General features: G+C 36.6%; 3 protein-coding genes across 4 annotated transcripts; 1 reads left to right on the top strand and 2 right to left on the bottom strand.

Moving 5' to 3' along the window:
• Positions 1-446: 446 nt before the first annotated feature.
• On the bottom strand, positions 447-1,259 carry LOC119985489. The gene is made up of 2 exons (XM_038829782.1): positions 899-1,259; positions 447-590 (listed from the first exon to the last, which is right to left on the bottom strand). Exons 1-2 carry the CDS (start codon positions 1,256-1,258, stop codon positions 447-449), a joined length of 504 nt encoding a protein of 167 aa, XP_038685710.1. The 5' UTR covers position 1,259.
• Positions 1,260-3,477: 2,218 nt separating this feature from the next.
• LOC119985856 (zinc finger BED domain-containing protein RICESLEEPER 2-like) lies at positions 3,478-5,312 on the top strand. 2 transcript variants are annotated; one of them, XM_038830301.1, is made up of 2 exons: positions 3,478-3,619; positions 3,743-5,312. In XM_038830301.1, the coding sequence occupies exon 2, from the start codon at positions 3,756-3,758 to the stop codon at positions 4,794-4,796; it is 1,041 nt and encodes a 346-aa protein (XP_038686229.1). In that variant the 5' UTR covers positions 3,478-3,619; positions 3,743-3,755; the 3' UTR covers positions 4,797-5,312. The 2 variants fall into 2 exon arrangements, with proteins under 2 accessions (XP_038686229.1, XP_038686230.1); XM_038830302.1 differs by having other exon boundaries at positions 3,705-5,312.
• Positions 5,313-6,771: 1,459 nt separating this feature from the next.
• LOC119985488 (probable disease resistance protein At4g27220) lies at positions 6,772-11,779 on the bottom strand. Its single transcript, XM_038829781.1, has 2 exons — positions 11,179-11,779; positions 6,772-8,561 (listed from the first exon to the last, which is right to left on the bottom strand). Exons 1-2 carry the CDS (start codon positions 11,753-11,755, stop codon positions 6,772-6,774), a joined length of 2,367 nt encoding a protein of 788 aa, XP_038685709.1. The 5' UTR covers positions 11,756-11,779.
• Between the last annotated feature and the right edge of the window lie 6,526 nt (positions 11,780-18,305).

Genomic DNA, 18,305 nt, shown 5'->3' with positions numbered 1-18,305 from the left:
ACTGCCGAAACATAATATAGAGGTATGGTTCTCGGTGTTTGTGAATTATTGTGATTGACTGATCTTTTATCTAACTTGGGGTTTGAACAAAGAACTGCTATGAATCTACATTGTGATAACAAGTCAACAATCGTGATTTTTCACAATCCGGAACAACATAATCGGACCAAACACGTGGAGATTGACAAACACTTTATTAAAGAAAAACTTGAAGCCAGGGTTATTGATTTTCTATTTGTGAAGTCTGAAGATCAACTAGCAGATGTGCTAACCAAAGCTGTTACTAGTAGGTTGTTTGTTGACTCATTAGACAAGTTACAAACGTGTGATATACGTGCGCCAACTTGATGGGGTATGTGAGAATATTGAGTCAACGCCTTGTGATTCTATATATATATTGTAGAATCCCCTATAATGATGTGAAGGGGACCAAGTAGTTGCTAAGATTAACGCTTCATGTAGTTTATTACATATTTTGATGCCTTACCTCTCACTGCAGACTGTATTACTATGGAAGCCATCCGCAGTGCAATGAAATCTCTACGAGCAACGTGCCTCCGAAATTGGCTCTGGATTCTGATGGCCATTATCTGAAGGTGGGGCCATATTTAGAATCACTATATTGTGTCTATTCTAATCCATCTCTATTAATCTCTTCGCATGAAGAAATTCATACTCATTGGATTGAGAACATCTATAGGCAGATAAAGTATTCCAACTTAAAATCATAGTCTACGCCAATCAACCCATACATTAATTAAAACCAGAATGCATTATGCAGCAAAGCATACAATCAAGAAGCTAAAGAGAAGTGCTGCATAGAGTTCTGTGAAATGACATATAAAATGCATATGAGTGCCACTTGATTGGAAAGCAGGAGCGAAAAGAAGATGCGTACCATTTCTTTATGCAAGGTCTGTATGGTAGCATTGGGGTTGCCATTCCAACGCCTTCCATGAGAATATACATACCGGAGCTTAAAAGTGGAAAGTGGTCCCTCGCAAAAAGTTTTCATATTGGGGCAACTTTCTACAGTTACATATTCCAAGGATGGTAATTTGAATGCATGTTTCGCTGAGTCGCAGAAGCTTGAAAGGTTTGGAATAGAAGCAATATGTAGTTGTTTCAGTTGGTGGAAAATAATATCATCCTCTGCCTCACATTCCCCTACACATTCTACAATAGACGTCATCATCGCACATTCAGACACCCACAATATCTTGAGCTGCATCATGCCTTTAGCTGTCCAGCAAGACATTAAGCAATTCAATTTGTCACATCTGCAAACTTCTAGTCGAATCAAATTGCAGAATGACAGCAGTGAGTATGGAAACAGAATTTCCAATCTGTCACATTTGTCTACATACAGAATTGTGAGATTGCAAAATGTTGAGAGCTCTCCAGCGTTGCAAATGACTCCTCCGTTTGGGAATATCTCATTGAAAGCACTATCCCATACATAAAGTTCTTCCAAATTAGGCAGTTTCTTAAAGAAACCTGGTGGAAAAGAAGTGATGATTTCATCATGGAAATCAATAATCTTAAGCGATTTTAATCTGCAAAACATTTCAGCTCGAGATTCTCCATGCCACATTTGCTTCATAATGTAATTCCATCCCAATGACAATTTTTCTAGGTTGGGGAATATCTCCTGTCAAAATATTATGTAAATGTAAAAAGTCGAAGGAGTTATTATTCACTCAACGTGCAATGAAATACATACATATATAGAAATTTGATATTAAAACTATTATGGTTCTTGGTAAATTGAAGGGTTAATATTAAAATATTGATTACAATTTATTTTTCATAAATGAATAATAATATTTAAAAGATGGAGGACATGCATTTTTTACTTGGATCGCTCTACTTTTCTCTAATGATATACATACATCTAAGCTACACTTTAACTATTGCTTGAGTTCTCAATGACGTTTAGATATTCTAAGCAGAGAGTTTTAAGTCCATACCTTTTCATGCAAAAAAAGGGGTTGCTCAAGTGAGGTTTCCAAAAGATGCTCATCATGCGTCCCTTCTTCCACATTCGAACATTTCGAAGCAAATATTTTCAGTTTGTCACATCCAATAACTTCCAATTCCTTTAACAGTGGCCATTCTGAGGTATGAATTACAGGGACGAAACTTGCTAGTTTTGGTAGGTCTCGAACCTAACATCCGCATATACCCCTTCCTGAAGACCACTGGCTATAGAGAGTGGAAAAATATATGTCAGACTTGGACAATCATTGATTGTTATGGACTTTAGTTTTCTGAATGTGGGGGCCTTCGTAATGTGCATCTCCAAATCATTTGGCCCTTCCAAATCAAATATCACATCTATTGACTTGCAATTTCCTATCTCCAATTTTTGCAGGTTCTGGAGTCTTGTCAGCATATTAGATGGAAAAATGTTCAGTAGATTTTCACAACCATCTAGCCAAAAATCATCTAGTTTGCATAAGGATTCCGGGACTAGTTCATTGTGCCATATTCTTTTCAGGTTAGTGGACAAGATGCGTAATGTTTCAATGGTAGGGAGTTCCACCTATAAAAATGCATTCTGACTGCATCAGCTAATAATCCAAAAGAACACAACATAATCAAAGTAATGAAACAAATTAAACTAACCTTTTCATCAAAGAGAGGAGGTGGGAGGTCATCATTGCTGCCTTCCTTTTCATCAAAGACGAACGACTTCAATTCCCAGCAACTATGAATACACAAATCGAACAAGGATGGAAATTCAATAGAATTTCCTGCGCAGAATCTTTTCAGTTTGGGAAGATTATAGAGATCCAGGATACATAATTTGGGGAAGATCATCTGACCTCCCACTCCTTCTATTATCCCTTCCATTAATTTACAGCCAGATACCTTAAGTTCTTTGAGTTGAGTTAGACTTGTGACCACACCAACAGGGGATAAGAAGTTTAACTTATTAACAGCCCCACACTTGCAAATGTCTTAAAGTCTGAAAACAACGTGGCATTGCTAGAAGACTGTCGTCCCATATTTTTTCAGCACCAATCTGAAATAGAACTAACTTCTCCAAGTTGGGAAACACTATCTGCATATACACAAGCGAATGTTACATCCAGGGGTGTTCAAAAAGACCGCATAAACCGCCCCGACCGACCGCCCCGACCGATTGGTCGGTTTTGTTATAAAAGTTTTTTGATGTTCGGTCGGTTCGATCGGTGTACACAAACTCAATATTTTAAACAGTCGGTATTCATAATTTTAAAAACATATTTCGGTTAACCGAAACCGACCGAACTTTCTTCTTAAAAGTTAAAATTACACAGACACACACATATATATATATATAATACTCCTCAAAGTCAAAGATATCATTAATTATTCTATTGTATTGTCCATTTGTTTAGGTAGGCTCATTGAAGAAACACTTAAACAGTTAAACTAGTGACTACTACCCAATAGCCAGGCCCATTTGTAATTGAAAATGACGATTACCTTTGTCCTTTCGTTTTTTGCTAGGGTTTTAACTTCATTTGTCTTATTGTTCTTGTCTTCTTGATGGCCGCAACACTCCATTGGTTTCCTAGTGCGTTGGTTGGACCTTGATGCCCTTCTCGGCGCTCGCGACTGATATTGAGAGGTTAGTATTGAGCAAGCCCGCTTTTCTCTTGTTAATTCTTGTTAGTTGTTACTATCATAACTTGATTTGCTATTGCATTTGACAGACCCTGTTAGTGAATTTTATTTGGCATTTGCGAATCAGCTTGCTTTGAAAGATGGGTAACGATCCACCAAATCCAACGGAGGGCAATATTATCAATAAGCAACAAGAAGCAGATCCTGGTACTGCAAGAAAGGTTAGTGAACCTACAAAAATTGAAACTTCTAGGAAAAGATCTTGGGTTTGGGATTTTTTTACTGAGGTTACAACTGCAAATGGTAAACGTAGGGCAACATGTGACTTTTGTAGTAAGAGTTATGCAGCTGATCCTAAACAAAATGGTACCACATCTTTGGGGAATCATTTAGTCAATGTTTGCTTATCTTCTGAAAACCCTTTTAGAGAAAAAGAGATTGAGTTGGAGAAGGGTCAGACTACATTGAACTTCGAGCCTGTAAAGCCAGGTGAGACATTGTCCTCACTTACACAATTTAATCCTGTAAGAGCTAAGAAAGCCTTAGCTTGCATGATTGTAAAGGATGAGTTGCCTTCTAGATTTGTCCAGGGGGAGGGGTTTCGAGAATTTTTGGCCGAAATTTGTCCTAAATGGAAAAACATCCCAAGTCGTATCACAATTTCAAGGGAATGTATTTTGTTGTATGAGAAGGAAAAGTCAGAGATGAAAAAAGCCATTAAAGGACAACGTTTTTGTCTTACTACAGACACTTGGACTTCTGTCCAAAATATGAATTACATGTGTCTTACAGGGCATTTCATTGACAGTAATTGGAAAATGCATAAGCGAATTCTTAATTTTTGTCAAGTTGAGAACCATAAGGGATCAACACTTGGTAAAGCTGTAGAAACATGTTTGCTTGAATGGGGGATAGATAAGATTCTTACCCTTACTGTTGACAATGCTAGCTCAAATAATTTGGTCATTGATTTCTTGAAAAAGAAGACACAACATAGAAAGGGGACTATTTTGCGACATGAATTTTTACATTTGAGATGTTGTGCGCATATTTTAAATCTTATTGTTACTGATGGATTGAAAGATATGGATGAGTGCATTACCAAGGTTAGAAATGCAGTAAAATATGTTAGATCCTCTCCACAAAGGTTGAAGGCATTTAAATTGTGTGCAGAGAAATAAAAATTGCCTTATAAACATCAAGTTGTTTTAGATGTGGCTACAAGATGGAATTACACTTATGAGATGTTACATAGGGCTGAAAAATACCAAAAGGCCTTTGAAAGATTAGAGGAGGATGATACTAACTTTTTACGTGCGGCTATGGAGGAAGAGGGTGGTGATGGAGGGAGAAGGATCACTTTTGGGGTTCCTACTGCTTCTGATTGGGAGAAAGTAAGGTTATTTGTGAAGTTTCTGAAATTTTTTTATGATGCAACTGTGCGATTCTCAGGATCTCAACATGTCACATCTAATGGTTTTATTATGGAGCTGTTAATGATTCAAGATACTATTGAGTCTGACTGTGCTTTAAGCGATGAAATGCTGAAAAATGTGGCTGTGAATATGATGGCTAAGTTTAACAAATACTGGGGCAGCATTAATGCTATGAATGGTTTGTTGTTTGTTGCATTTGTTCTTGATCCTCGATATAAATTAAAGATGATTGAATTTTCTTTCAATTCAGTCCCGGGATTGCCAGAGAGAGTTAAAAGTACTTTGACTCGTTTATATGATGCATATGCTCAAAATAATGGAGTTAGTAGCACACAAGAGAAGGTGAGTCAATCAAATACATTGGGAAGCAATGAATCTCTGCCAACGGATATGAGGGCAGCGAGATTGGCGAGTTTTAAAAAACATTTGAAGGATTCTCAATCTTTGGAAAATAAATCTGAAGTTGATCGATATTTGGGAGAGAGTCTGGAGAATGACAAAGATGGTTTTAATCTACTTGCTTGGTGGAAGGTGAATGCAAGTAGATATCATGTGCTTTCTTTAATTGCAAGGGATGTCCTTGCGATTCCCGTGTCTACAGTGGCTTCCGAATCGACATTCAGCACGGCAGGGTGAGTTATCGATCCATTTCGCAGTTCTTTATGCCCTTTTACAGTTGAGGCCCTAATTTGCACCCAAAATTGGATCCGTAAATCTTCTACTCCAATCAATCTTCGAGAAGCTATGGATCAAATTGAAGACTACGAAAAGCTTGAAGGTGGTAATTTAAATTATAAAATGCTCCATTTTATTTTATTTTTCTATGTAGCTTATGGCCTTATATATGATTTATGATTGTTTATTGCAGAGATTCATGAAAAAGTTCAGGCATTAAACATGGGAGAAAATGATGTCGAGGAATGCGAGGATCTTGAAGAGGTATGATCAAGTGTATGTGAATTTAAGCTAACTTGATTTTTATTACTATTGTTGAAGTATTAAAACTTATGTGTAATTTCATGTGTTCAAACTTCAAACCAGAGTACTTCAGAAGTGCCCCTGCTGCTGCCAAGCAAGAAGTCTCATGAGAACATGGTGGTTTTGGTGTTTTTGTTGATTATTTTAAATGTTTAACTATATGTATGAAACTCTGTAAAATTTTTATTTTTATTTTTATTGGATTTTTCTTTGATGGTCAGCTATTATGTGATTATGTCAGATATCATATATGGATTAATTAATCATGTTTGTTTAATTTAATGTGATAGAGTCACTATTTACCATTTAGCTATTGCGTATTTGTTATGCATTTGACATTATGGAATCAATTTGTGTACATGTCATAAATTTAGCTATTTGGAACTGTGTGTACATATAAATTTTTGGAGTTATAAGCATGGAGAAAGAATACTCCAATTTTATTTTTTATGGTCATACAAAAACCGAAAACCGACCTAAATCGATTGGTCGGTTTTACTAATATCAAATTTATCATTGGTCGGTTTTTGGTTGCATCTTATGCAAAAACCGACCATGTCGGTTTCACCCTCAATGTCGTCAAAAACCGACCGAAACCGACCGCGAACACCCCTAGTTACATCCCCAAATATATTTTCAAAAATGGATTAATTCATGGGAAAAGTTGAAAGAATTATTTTCGTATAATTTCGTTTTAATATCATGCCCTACCACCTTAGTAAAAATGTATGCTCTGTTAATGTCAATCACAGAGAGACGAATGCGATAGAAGGATAAGAAAAGGTACCTTCCCATTAAGAAGTGGGATGGGCTCAACCTTCATCATAAGACGCATGTTGTGAGATGACCCTGATGAGTCCGTTGTTTGCAGCTTCCGTTTTACAATCTTCACCTCAGAGCATAAGCTAGCAATCTTCGGTAAACGCCGTAGTTCTAGGGAGTGTACTTGCGTTAACTCAATCACATCCCCCGTGCCATCCTCTTCACTTTCAAAAGAAAAGATCCCCTCCATGTTTTTACAGTCAACTACATTGATTTCTTGTAGTTGCAAAAGGGATTTGAAAATAGAGAATGAGAAAAGGTTCTTCAACATGTTGCAACTTTCCACTCTCACAATTCTCATTTTACTGAACGACTTGACTCCAAGTTGGCCGTGACATATCATCTCAAGGTTCATCAATTTTCTAAGAGACAATACCTCTAAGTCTGGGAAAATGTGACAAGGAGCCCTTGTCTTTGAGTTTACAATATATTGGAAGTTGTGACCATTTTGGACATGTAAACATCTCAATCTTGGAAAACCTTCCCTATCTAACTCAGAAACACTGTTAACACCACCCAATTCATCGAGATATAGATCTTCTGTTTTCTTCAACAATTCCTTAACACCATGCTTCAAATGAATGCTCGTGGGGAGTTTCAGTTTCAACCTTTGTGACGTTACATACTTGCTAGACCGATGCCAATCCCAGACATCTCCTATTGATATTTCAAATCTTTCTAACTTGACTAAGAACAAGTCATTTGGCATAATATGGGAACTCGGAATGTGAATGTCTAAGCGAGTCAGCTTAGACAATTTGTTCAACTCAGCAAGACAAGCATTTTGACCATTAACTCCTTCAGCCTCCCAGTTTACGTAGCTTTTTTCCATAGACAATTCTTCTAATCGAGTCAACGATGAAATCACATTTGGTGGAATCACTTCAAGATTATAACATCCGCTGACACTGAACAACTTTAGATGAGCCAATTCCCTTATTTCCTTAGGCAAATGGGAGATGTCTGTATTCACAATGCGAAGAACTTCTAGTCCAACTAAATTTCCTATTATGGCTATATCATCCAACTCACACTCCTCAAGAGAGAGAGTGTGAAGGTTTTTCAGATAAGAAAGGGATGAAGGCAAAGATGGAATTATTATGTTCTTAATATCTAAGACTATAATTCCTCTCAACCCATGAAAAAATGAACTGGGAATCTCCAAATCACGATTTTTGGAATGCAGAATAAATAACTTTAGCTCTTCACATTCCAACCCTTCTAGTAGTCTGTGAATATAACTGTGAGGAAAATATATTGAGGAGAACTTTGCAATTGTATTCTTTCTGGGCCATTCTTCCAATTCACAATCATATTCTTCAATGAACATATTATGCTTTTGGCGTGCAAATGACACAGCAAACTTGCGAACCACATCATGCATTTTGATGTAACCATTTCTTTCACCATCTAATAACAAACACGCGGATTTCAGGTCTATAACCAATTTATGCAACTTGTTTCTCCGATCTTCCAAGTGATTGATATCTTTGAAAGAATCAAGGCTCGTGCAGTAGTTCAACAAACCTTCAATAGCATAATCATTATTTACCAGTAGACCACAAAGCAAGAATAACTGTTTGATCACATTACTTTTCAAGTGATTGTAACTTAACTCTAGAGCTGAATACACTCGTGCATCAAATTCATCATTTTCAAACTTTTCTAATTGTTGTAAGGCTTCTTTCCAAGTATGTGAGTCATTTCTATTTGTAGTACCCGGTTTTCGTCCGGCCCAAAAAAAAATATAAAATAATAATTAAATTCAAAATTCAAAATTCAAAATTCAAAAATTCAAAAAATTCAAAAATTAAAAAAAAATAATTAATACAATAATAATAATAATAATTCAAAAGCTCGTTCTGGAGCCCATAATCTCACAAAAAATTCTAAGCCTGTTTCTTGGACCCATAAGCGTGCAAAAATCCTAAAGCCAATTTCTTGGACCATAAGCCCATAAAAATTCCAACCCAAGCCCAATATAACTAAACCCTAGAAAATATCTAAAAAATAGGACATTTAAATAAATAATAAACAAAAGAAAATCCTTAAGAGAGAAAGTTGGTTCCTTTATTAGGGTTTCACAAAAATAAGGAAAAGACAAAAATGTAAGTCTTGAGGGTTTTAGAGAAGGAGAGGTAAATAGGGTTTTTGGGGGCATTTTGGGATTTTTTGAAATAGAGATAATTTAAAAAGGAAGGCAGCCGCACAACAAGAAGGGGGGAGAGAGGGGGAGCCGCAGAAAGAGAAAAAAAAAGGGGGGAGAAGGAAAGGTGGCGTGAGAAAAAAAAAGGAAGAAAAAAAAAAAGGAAGAAGATAAAAGAGGGCCGAAGGAAGAGGGGAAGGGAATCAAAAAAAAAGGGAGCTGAGAATAAAAAAGGAACTACAGGAAGTGTTCTTTGAGGAGATTTGGCTGCTGCACAACAAAGAGAGCAAGGAGAAAAAGAGGGTTTCGTTTGTTCTATTTCTATGAGAAGGTAATAATCGGTACATTTTCTTTGTTCTATTTCTCTGCCATTTCTCTGTTTCCATTTCCGGTTTTACGTCTGTTTTGTTCCTCTGAACGATACATGTTCTGAAATGGGTTTTGAAGTGGGTTCTGAAATGGGTTTCATGTTTCCAGTTTTGAAGTGGGGTTTGTTTATGTTTGATTTGATTTTCTTTGCTGGAGTTTGGGTGGAAATTATCTGCATTATGGCTTGATTAAGCTGAGATGGCTGCTTTGTTTATGTCTGTTAGATCCTGCCTATTGAAGTTGTTTCATCGGTTTATGTTGGGATTTGATCATGCCACTATTCTATTTGTGGTTTTATGTTTGGATTTGAATGAAATGGAGTTTAAGTTTGTTTGTCTGTAAGTTAGTCTGATTGTGAGCAGTCTTACACAAAGTGAAATGCAGGGATCCCGCTTAATTTGGTTTGCTTGTGTTTTTGATCTGAGATGTTGAGGATGAGTTGATTTCTTTGAAGTTGGCTTAATTTATATTGTGGATGTTTGTGTTTGTGTTCAGATGTTAAAGGGGAGTTACTTGTTTGATCTGTTTGATTGGGCAGGGCTGTATTTGAATATGAATTTTGCTTGTATGATAGGTTCAGATTTGGTATAAAAACAAATGTTTATATGTGAATCTCATTAAATATATGGATATATGTGAATTTGATCTCTTGATTAGCATGTGGATATCCGTTTTTGACTCCCCCTTATCTTGTTTGATTTTTGAATGTGGACCGGGCTCGACTTTATATGGGCCGGACTTGATTGGACTTGGGTCGGAGAATTCATTTGGAGATTGGACCGGGCTTGAGCAGTTAATGGGCTCCATAGGCCATATTTATATGTGTATTTTTTACCTTTATATTTTATTATTTGTATATTTTCTTGTCTTATTTTTGTTTGGCATGTATATCCTTGTAAATGTAAGCCATGTAATAGCATAGTGGAAAAATAATGAAAAGTAGTGTAGAGTAGTGTAATTTATATTTATGCATATTTAAATTGATTAGTATGCATGTTAGGGGTTATTAGTTTATGATGCATGTTTAGAATGGATATTAAAATCGTATGCGTAGATCATTTTCCGCAAATCTGTCAATTCAACAACCGCGTCTTTACCAAATTTTCACATAAACAAATTATTGGATACTACATTAAAGTCAATTAGGAGGAGGACTTGATGACATTCAGCTCCTGCCTAGACTTTAATTTTGCTATCTTTATTTAAACAAAATGCAAATGGTGATTTAATTTACTAGATACCTAAATTAAAGTTCATTAGGAGGAGGACTTGATGACATTCAGCTACTGCCTAGACTTTAATTATGTTATCTTTTCAAATTAAAGTGTCATTTGTACTTCTAAACACAATGATAAATTAATTTACTAGATACCTAAATTAAAGTTCATTAGGAGGAGGACTTGATGACATTCAACTCCTGCCTAGGCTTTAATTATGTTATCTCTTCAAATTAAGGTATCATTTGTACGCGAAAACATAATGGTAACTAAATTGAAGTTAATTAGGAGGAGGACTTGATGACATTCAGCTCCTGCCTATGCTTTAATTACGTTATCTTTTCAAATCAAAATATCATTTATATTGGACAAATAACTTTTCAAGAAAAAGCACATAGATCAATCTAGGTAACCTTTTAGGGAGTTGTGGGGTGCCTAACACCTTCCCCACACTCAATAGACCCCCTTACCCATTTTCTGGTTCGTAGACCATTTTTTTAGTGTCCAATTGCACTCAAATCAATTGGTGGCGACTCTAAATCATTTTTCATCCTTTCATCGCCGGTCCGCGTCGTGACCCCGGTTGCGACACTATTTCTTAGAGCCCTTGCAACTGTGACAATCAAAATTGGCAAACCTGCACATCTTTTAGCTATTTCAATGGCAAGACGTTGCAAATTATGAACCTTCACTACATCACCTGCCATTTTCTCAAATAAATTCCAAGTCTCCCCATCATCTAATGCATCAACCCTGATGTTCAAACTACCAGTACCAATCTCTGTTAATACACACTCATCTCTAGATGTCATCAATATTTTACATCCTTTGTGGTCATCCCCGAAAGGTATTCCCAACTCTCCCAAATCAAGCGTTGCCCAAATATTATCAAGAATCACTAGAATTTTTGTTTCTTTCAGCAAAGGTTCACGTAACTGGTTGGATCTCCCAGAAATTGTCTCCGCCTCGAATTTGAAGCCTAAGGCTTCTGCAATTTCTCCTTGAATTCTTCTCAAGTCTTGATTTAAAGATACCTCCGATAAAATCACCACATCAAAAATCTTATCTACGTTGGCTTGTTCAGCAGCTTTCTTCACGAGAGTAGTTTTGCCCACACCACCCGTACCCCAAACACCAATCATGTTGACAGTAGGATCTTTTAAGGCCGCCATAGTTTTTTCCAAATGCCATGCTCTTGATTCACCAATTAGGTTATCAGCCAAACGCACTTTATGTCTTTAGGCAGCCAAACACACTTTACGTCTTTAGGCATCACTTTACGTCTTTAGGCATCATTAACGCAATCTACGGTGCCTAAACTAACAAGTAGGGCTCGGCATCGGGCCGGGCCGGGCCGGCCCTACTTTTTTGGGCCCAGGCCTGGTTTAGTTCTTCGGGCCTTGGGTCGGGCTCGGGCCTACCCAAACTAAGAATATGAGGCCCAGGCCCGGCTCGGGCTCATAAAGCTCGGGCCGGGCTCTCACGGCCCGTCACTATTTATCCTTTTTGAAAATTATAAAATTAAATTTTTCATCATAGGATTCAAACTCGGGACTTTGAGATAGGAGAGTAATGAACTAACCAACAAGCCAAAGCTACTTTCATGTTATACATGTCAACTAATTAAATTATTATCTTTACATATCACCTCTTATATTTTTAACACAATTAAATAATTTTAGTTTTACTTAATGAGTATTGATTTTAAATTTTATATTATACACATCTATAGTTTTAAATAGTTTAATTTTATACTTATTTTTTAAAATCTTAGGGTCTTAAGATTTTATTAACATTTATGAGTAGATGGTCATATTATGGCTTTAGGGTTAGTGCTTAGGTTTAGGGTTTAGGATTTAAGATATTTAGGGTTTAGGACATTTAGGGTTTAGGGTCTTTAGGGTTAAGGGTTTAGGGTTTAGGGCCTTTATGGTTTTGGGGTTTAGGGTTTGGGGTTTAGAGTTTAAGGCCTTTAGGGTTTTGGAGATTAAATTCGCGCGGTGCGGGTCGGATCGGGCGGGGACAAATTGTCATCCCTTCTTACAATTGATTATTGCCATAATTGTACTTTAATTTTTATACAATTGAACAATATTTTATAGATGGTGAAATATATACGTATTATGTGTATATATACACATACATTGCAATAATACATTGCAATATTTTATTTTTATATGTGTGTGTATATATATTACATATATATATGTATGTATATATAAGTACACAGTGCATGCACTGTCTGTGTATGTATATATATATATGTATGTGTGTGTGTGTATATATATATATATATATGTAAATATATACATATAAAAATAAATAATGTCGGGCTCGGGCTCGGGCTCGGGCTCGGGCTGGGTCAAAACTGGCCAGAGGTATCGGGCTTAGGGCAGGGCCGGGCCCTAAAAATGGAGCCTAGGCCCGCCCAAGGGGTCGGGCCGGGCTACCCAGGCCCGGTCTACTTTTGGGCCGGGCCGCACTTTGGCCCGTAGTCCTGGGCTGGGCTCGGGCCGGGACTAGGCCCGCGGGCCAAATGTTGAGCCCTACTAACAAGTTAGACATCTAAGGAACATAATCTGGATGTCTTGAGGAGGATTCTCTTGGAAGTAAGTGTGGGCATCAATTTAGCTCTTGAGTGTAGTGATATTTTTAAAGAAAAAATATAATATTTGGTCCCTCAACTATACTCCTAGTTTCACTTTTGTCCTTAAACTTATTTTGCTCTTAACTTCATCCTTCAACTATAGAAAGATATCTATTTCGCCCTGCAAATGAACGAATATCCGAAAAAATCCAACATGACATCTATTTGGCATATCAAAGTAATCCTAGTTGATAAATTTTGACAAACTATTAATACCTGACACTTTTAGTACTTAAACTATACAACAAAATAATTAGGGGATTTTGAAGAGTTCTGTATTTTGGGAGTTTTGTGAGATGACAAGTGTTAAATTTAAGTCAAGTGGGATGACAAATGTAAAAATTATGCTAACTAAGATGTCACGTATGATTTTTCTGATGTCGAAATCATTTGATGGACGAACGGGGTACATTTGAATAGTTGAGGAACGACTTTAAGAGCAAAAAACTTAAGGACAAAAACGAAATCAAGGGTATAGTTGAGGGACCAAATGTATATTTTTGCCTATTTTTAAACCTCAACAAATAAGCCAGTTGACTGAAGTTAAGAACTATAAAAAAAAAAACTAACATGCACAAGGTTCCCGTAATGGACGAGGTCATGGACAAACACGATGTACGTGTTGAACCTTGGTCCTACATATCTAATCTTTTTTTTGAAAGGAAAGTCTATATATTATTATGAATCAATAGGCAATAAATCTGCCAATACAGCTTCTTGGAGCCAAAACGACATATTCAAGTCACTCCAGACACATAAAACTGAACAACTTAAAGCAAATCTCGCAAGGCTATGAGCTACCTTGTTATACGTTCGAGGGCGAAATTAATCCTGTCTACCGCACCTTTAGCATCACTAATAATTATCACACCGTCCATTCCACAACCGGCCGCCAGCTTTATACCCTCCCTTATGGCATACAACTCTGCACTCACCACAGATGAAAGAGTCGATCCCCACCGAAACTGCTGAGGCCCGAAGCAGCTGTCCAGCAGAGTTACGTGCTATACAATCTATAGCTGACATATGCGTAACACCATCTCTACTGGCATCAACATTGACGGAAGTCTCCCCATGCTGAGGAGAAATCCAGCGACCAACCACACTTGCAGGCCGAGCTAATACAGTGGTACTTCGACATTGAGCAAATTTATGAATGAAACCCGGAATCCAATGTTACATGTCTAATCTTGATGATATTAAATGATATTGAAACGTTAAAACAATATTTGATTTATGTGAATTGAATTTAAATGAACGTATCTTATTAATTATCTTATATGATCACATGTTCTAAGTGAGGGTTTTGCCTAATACTATGTGAATTTGACATGTACACATGATTTAATATATGATGGAAATTCAGTTTTGCAATTGAATTGGAATGGACTAAATTAGGGCATCAATTCTTCAATTATCATATTTTAACCAATTTAGAGCCAAATGACTTGAAACTTGAACCACATGCACATGAGGGTCTAATATATGTTCTAGGACGATAATTATCTGAAATTAAGTGAATCGCATATATATTTGGTCATATGCTTAAATTCCGTCAAAACTAGGTTTAACCTAATTTTGTGTACGTGTTCTTTGTGAATGTGGTGAACCAAATGACTTCTGATTTATATGAAATTTTGTGTGCACCTTAGTTTCATCACTATGAACATATTTTACTCAGGAAAGTTCAAGAGAAAATTTCATTTACACTAAGTTTGCAAAATTGTAGTAAGGTTACACTTAGAATTTGTTAGTTTTCACTATAAGTGACCTACTTGCTTGGTTGAGCGACCAAACGATTTTTCGATTGTTATGAAATTTTATAAGAGCATTCTAATATGTATAAACTTATTTATCATGCATTAATATGAATTTTCTGGGTTATTTTTTGAATATAATTAACCTATGTACTTTATATGAAACTCTATGAACTTACATGCGATTGGAGAGTTGTACCACTTATTTCCTTGTAGGTTAATAATCATTGTGGTCTCATATGACTCAAAATTCAGTATGCTCAAGAGAATTGAAGTTCGGTTTCTAAGAATGAGTTTGGAGCTCAAGGAAATTACGGAAAATCCTAAGTTTCATCAACTTACCACTAAGGACTTGATGCAATGATCGAAAAGAGCCTTAGGATTAAGCAGTGGGGTCATATGGAAGGTATTCAAGCAGTCATCAGAGTCAAATTTCATAAATTGAAGAAGTCTTAAATTTTGGCGACAAAACAGATTTGAGATCAATCTGAATCAGTGGGAGATCGATCGGGACACACATGAAATGTTTGGACAGTATATTGAAGACATATTACGCTGGAAAGTGACCTAATATATTCTGAAGCTTGTCTCTTGTTCGAGGGAAGCTCTAAAAGAACTTAATTTTAAGGAGCACTCTTGGAGCCTAAAAGACTTGGCTAGGAAGATGCCAACAAGGTCATTGTGAGATTTGTCAAAGCATGGGCATGTGAAGGGATGGTTAAGCTCAGTTTTCCAAAAGTGGACAAGGCTTTGTTTGGCCACTAGAAGAAGATGTCTTTAGCTGCAAAGAAGTACTCCCTGCCCCATCCAAACAACACTTGGCTCCTACAATCAAATTAAGGATTTCCTTGAGACTTGTTCCTTTCTAACGGGTATGTGTTCAAGGGATCAGATCTACTCAAGCCTACAATCTACATCCTACGGCCCAGCTGTGTTTTTTTTTCCCTCTATGAAAGGTCGAGATGAAACGTCCAAGTTTGATCCAAGAGAGGAGCTTGCGACAACACAATGAAGATAAAGCTTGCATCTTTCTTACATGCTTCCGACGGCAATATTATGGGTGGCTAGGATTTGTTGATTCAAATATATCAAGGGCCAAGATTGAGTCATGACTGGAAGGCCAAGATTGAGAGAGTGAGAATGTTTAGAGACAAATGAAGTTATGGTTCTCTCATATTTGGAAAACTTGGAGAAGAAAATTGAAAATTATCTTTGAGAGAAATTGCTATCAAGTTCAACAATCATCAAACTTTCTTGCTATATTGCTACGTCATCTTCTTCATCAAGTGAAAGATCTTCTCGATCTTCTCCAATACAAGCGTCTACAATCAAGGACTTCTCACTACTCTTGCTTTTGCAAAAGGGAAGTTCCTACATCCTTGTGTAAGGAGTTTGGGGGTGTGCAAATAACCCTTGGATAAGGAGTTTTCTGGGTCTCTTAAAACCACACCTTAGTGGAGTTGAGAAATCCTAGGTTGGTGAATCTAGATAGTAGATGTAGGAGAATGGTCTCCGAACTACTATAAATCACTGTGTTGATTTTGTTTGTTTACTTGTTTCTACTTGCTACTTGTTTCAAACTGTAGGAATTTCAAAAATGCTAATCTGTCCGAAATTAGCAGGCTGACTTAAACTTTGAATTTTGATCTAAAATTTAGATATAGTGTCTATTAAAGCGTTTTGACATTGCATATAAAATTTCGTTGCATTTCGACATCATTTGATAGGTGAAATCTGTGTTGCAAAGTCTGTCCGCAGTGTGTTGTTTGAAAATCTGTTTTGTGCAATTCTTTATTATTTGATATTTGATCATTCAACATATTGTATCACATCTTGCATTGAATTGAATATTGATTAGGATAACTCTCAGCTCTTCCCAGCGAATATGTCAAGCTAATGTACAAACACGTTCAAACTCAAGAGATCAGGATCAAAATATTTGATCCTACCATCACACTCTAGGACGATAACATCAAATGCAATTATCTCCTCACCTTGTCAACTCATATATAAAGGAGGATGAGGTTGAGACAAGGTACGCTTCATACTATTCACTGATTCACTTTCATTTTGATTCTCTAAGTATTGACTTGAGCGAGCGTTGGAGTGTCTCTGGCAATGAATCACATCCTTGATCCATTTGAAGGAACTGAGAAAATAGGCCAAAAAAGAGAAGATCGATATCTACTTTCTCCTGTCCTTCAAAGCCACCAGATGGTAAGGATTAAACACATTTTAGTTACCAAAAGGTCACGAGTACTGAAGGATCCTGGAACCCTCCCTTTCCGGATTTGGAATGAGTCATTTCTTATTCTTCAACTTGGACTGGACCCAAAAGTCTTATCTCACACAAATCCTGCACCACAAGTCCAGACTTTCGAGTGCCAGTCAACTTCAGATTTCATGCGGAGTGATTCACGATGACATGGATACTAGAATTCTATAGGGTTAGGAATGATTAGCGTATGATTTGATTTTTCACTCTTCCACATATTTCGATTTGTTAAACTTAATTATGGACAGTATTCATAATTTTTCTAGTATTTATTTGAATTCAACTCTTGAAATTTTGCATAATAAATGTAGTTGAAGATATTTTTGTAGTTTGGTAGACCCCCATTAGAATAGGGCATTACATGAGACGCCAATAAAAAAAATAAAACGCCAAGGCATCCTCAATAAGGCCTAGGGACAATATCTCAAATTGTTAAAATTGGCCAAGCTAACCCACAAACTCTTGAGGCACCTTTTTTAAAGGATAAAATCGTACGGGTCTTGCGTCCAAAATGAATAATAACTCAAGTGGATTATGCCAAACTCTCTCACCTTCTTCTTCTATTTCTCATTTCCTTCTCTAATCCATTTCAATTTCTTTAAATTATAACGAGATGTTACAATTTTACCCTTTTTTCTAACCGGCTCGCCTTGAATCACTCGCAGTAGTTACCGCTCTCGCGCATCTTACCAGCCCCTTCACTACCGCTTTTTGTCCTTTAGTATGATCTCCTTGCTTGCCCAGTCCGGTCATATGTTCTCCTTGCCGGTCAACGGGATTGGCTGTAGGCCATCCGTCCACAAATCATTTTATGGAAATCTATCTTCCCGGTTTTGAATTCATTCCATTCATATATTATTTACAGTTCTTTAATTTGCACATCAATACATTAATGTTCTAGTTTTTTTTTTTAATAAAGTAATCTTGTGTGTTTGATTCTTTAAAAATTTCTGGGTACTACTTGGATAATCTTCATTTCAAAGGTTAATAGAAACATGTTGTCATTGAAAAATTACCCGTGTTCCAATTTGTTCACTGATCAA

This window comes from Tripterygium wilfordii, chromosome 19 (assembly GCF_013401445.1).
Source record: "Tripterygium wilfordii isolate XIE 37 chromosome 19, ASM1340144v1, whole genome shotgun sequence".
Lineage (NCBI taxonomy): Eukaryota > Viridiplantae > Streptophyta > Magnoliopsida > Celastrales > Celastraceae > Tripterygium > Tripterygium wilfordii.
The sequence above is the reverse complement of the archived record's forward strand: the minus strand, read 5'-3'. Positions and strand labels throughout refer to the sequence as shown.

Excerpts from the sequence above, each read along its gene's own strand:
- LOC119985488 (XM_038829781.1), bottom strand. The coding sequence starts at position 11,755 with ATGGCGGCCTTAAAAGATCCTACTGTCAACATGATTGGTGTTTGGGGT. Across the intron at positions 8,562-11,178 it reads AGTTGCAAGGGCTCTAAGAA|ATAGAAATGACTCACATACT; the intron begins ATAGTGTCGCAA and ends CGGGTACTACAA.
- LOC119985489 (XM_038829782.1), bottom strand. The coding sequence starts at position 1,258 with ATGTCTTGCTGGACAGCTAAAGGCATGATGCAGCTCAAGATATTGTGG. Across the intron at positions 591-898 it reads AGACCTTGCATAAAGAAATG|ATAATGGCCATCAGAATCCA; the intron begins GTACGCATCTTC and ends CCCCACCTTCAG.
- LOC119985856 (XM_038830301.1), top strand. The coding sequence starts at position 3,756 with ATGGGTAACGATCCACCAAATCCAACGGAGGGCAATATTATCAATAAG.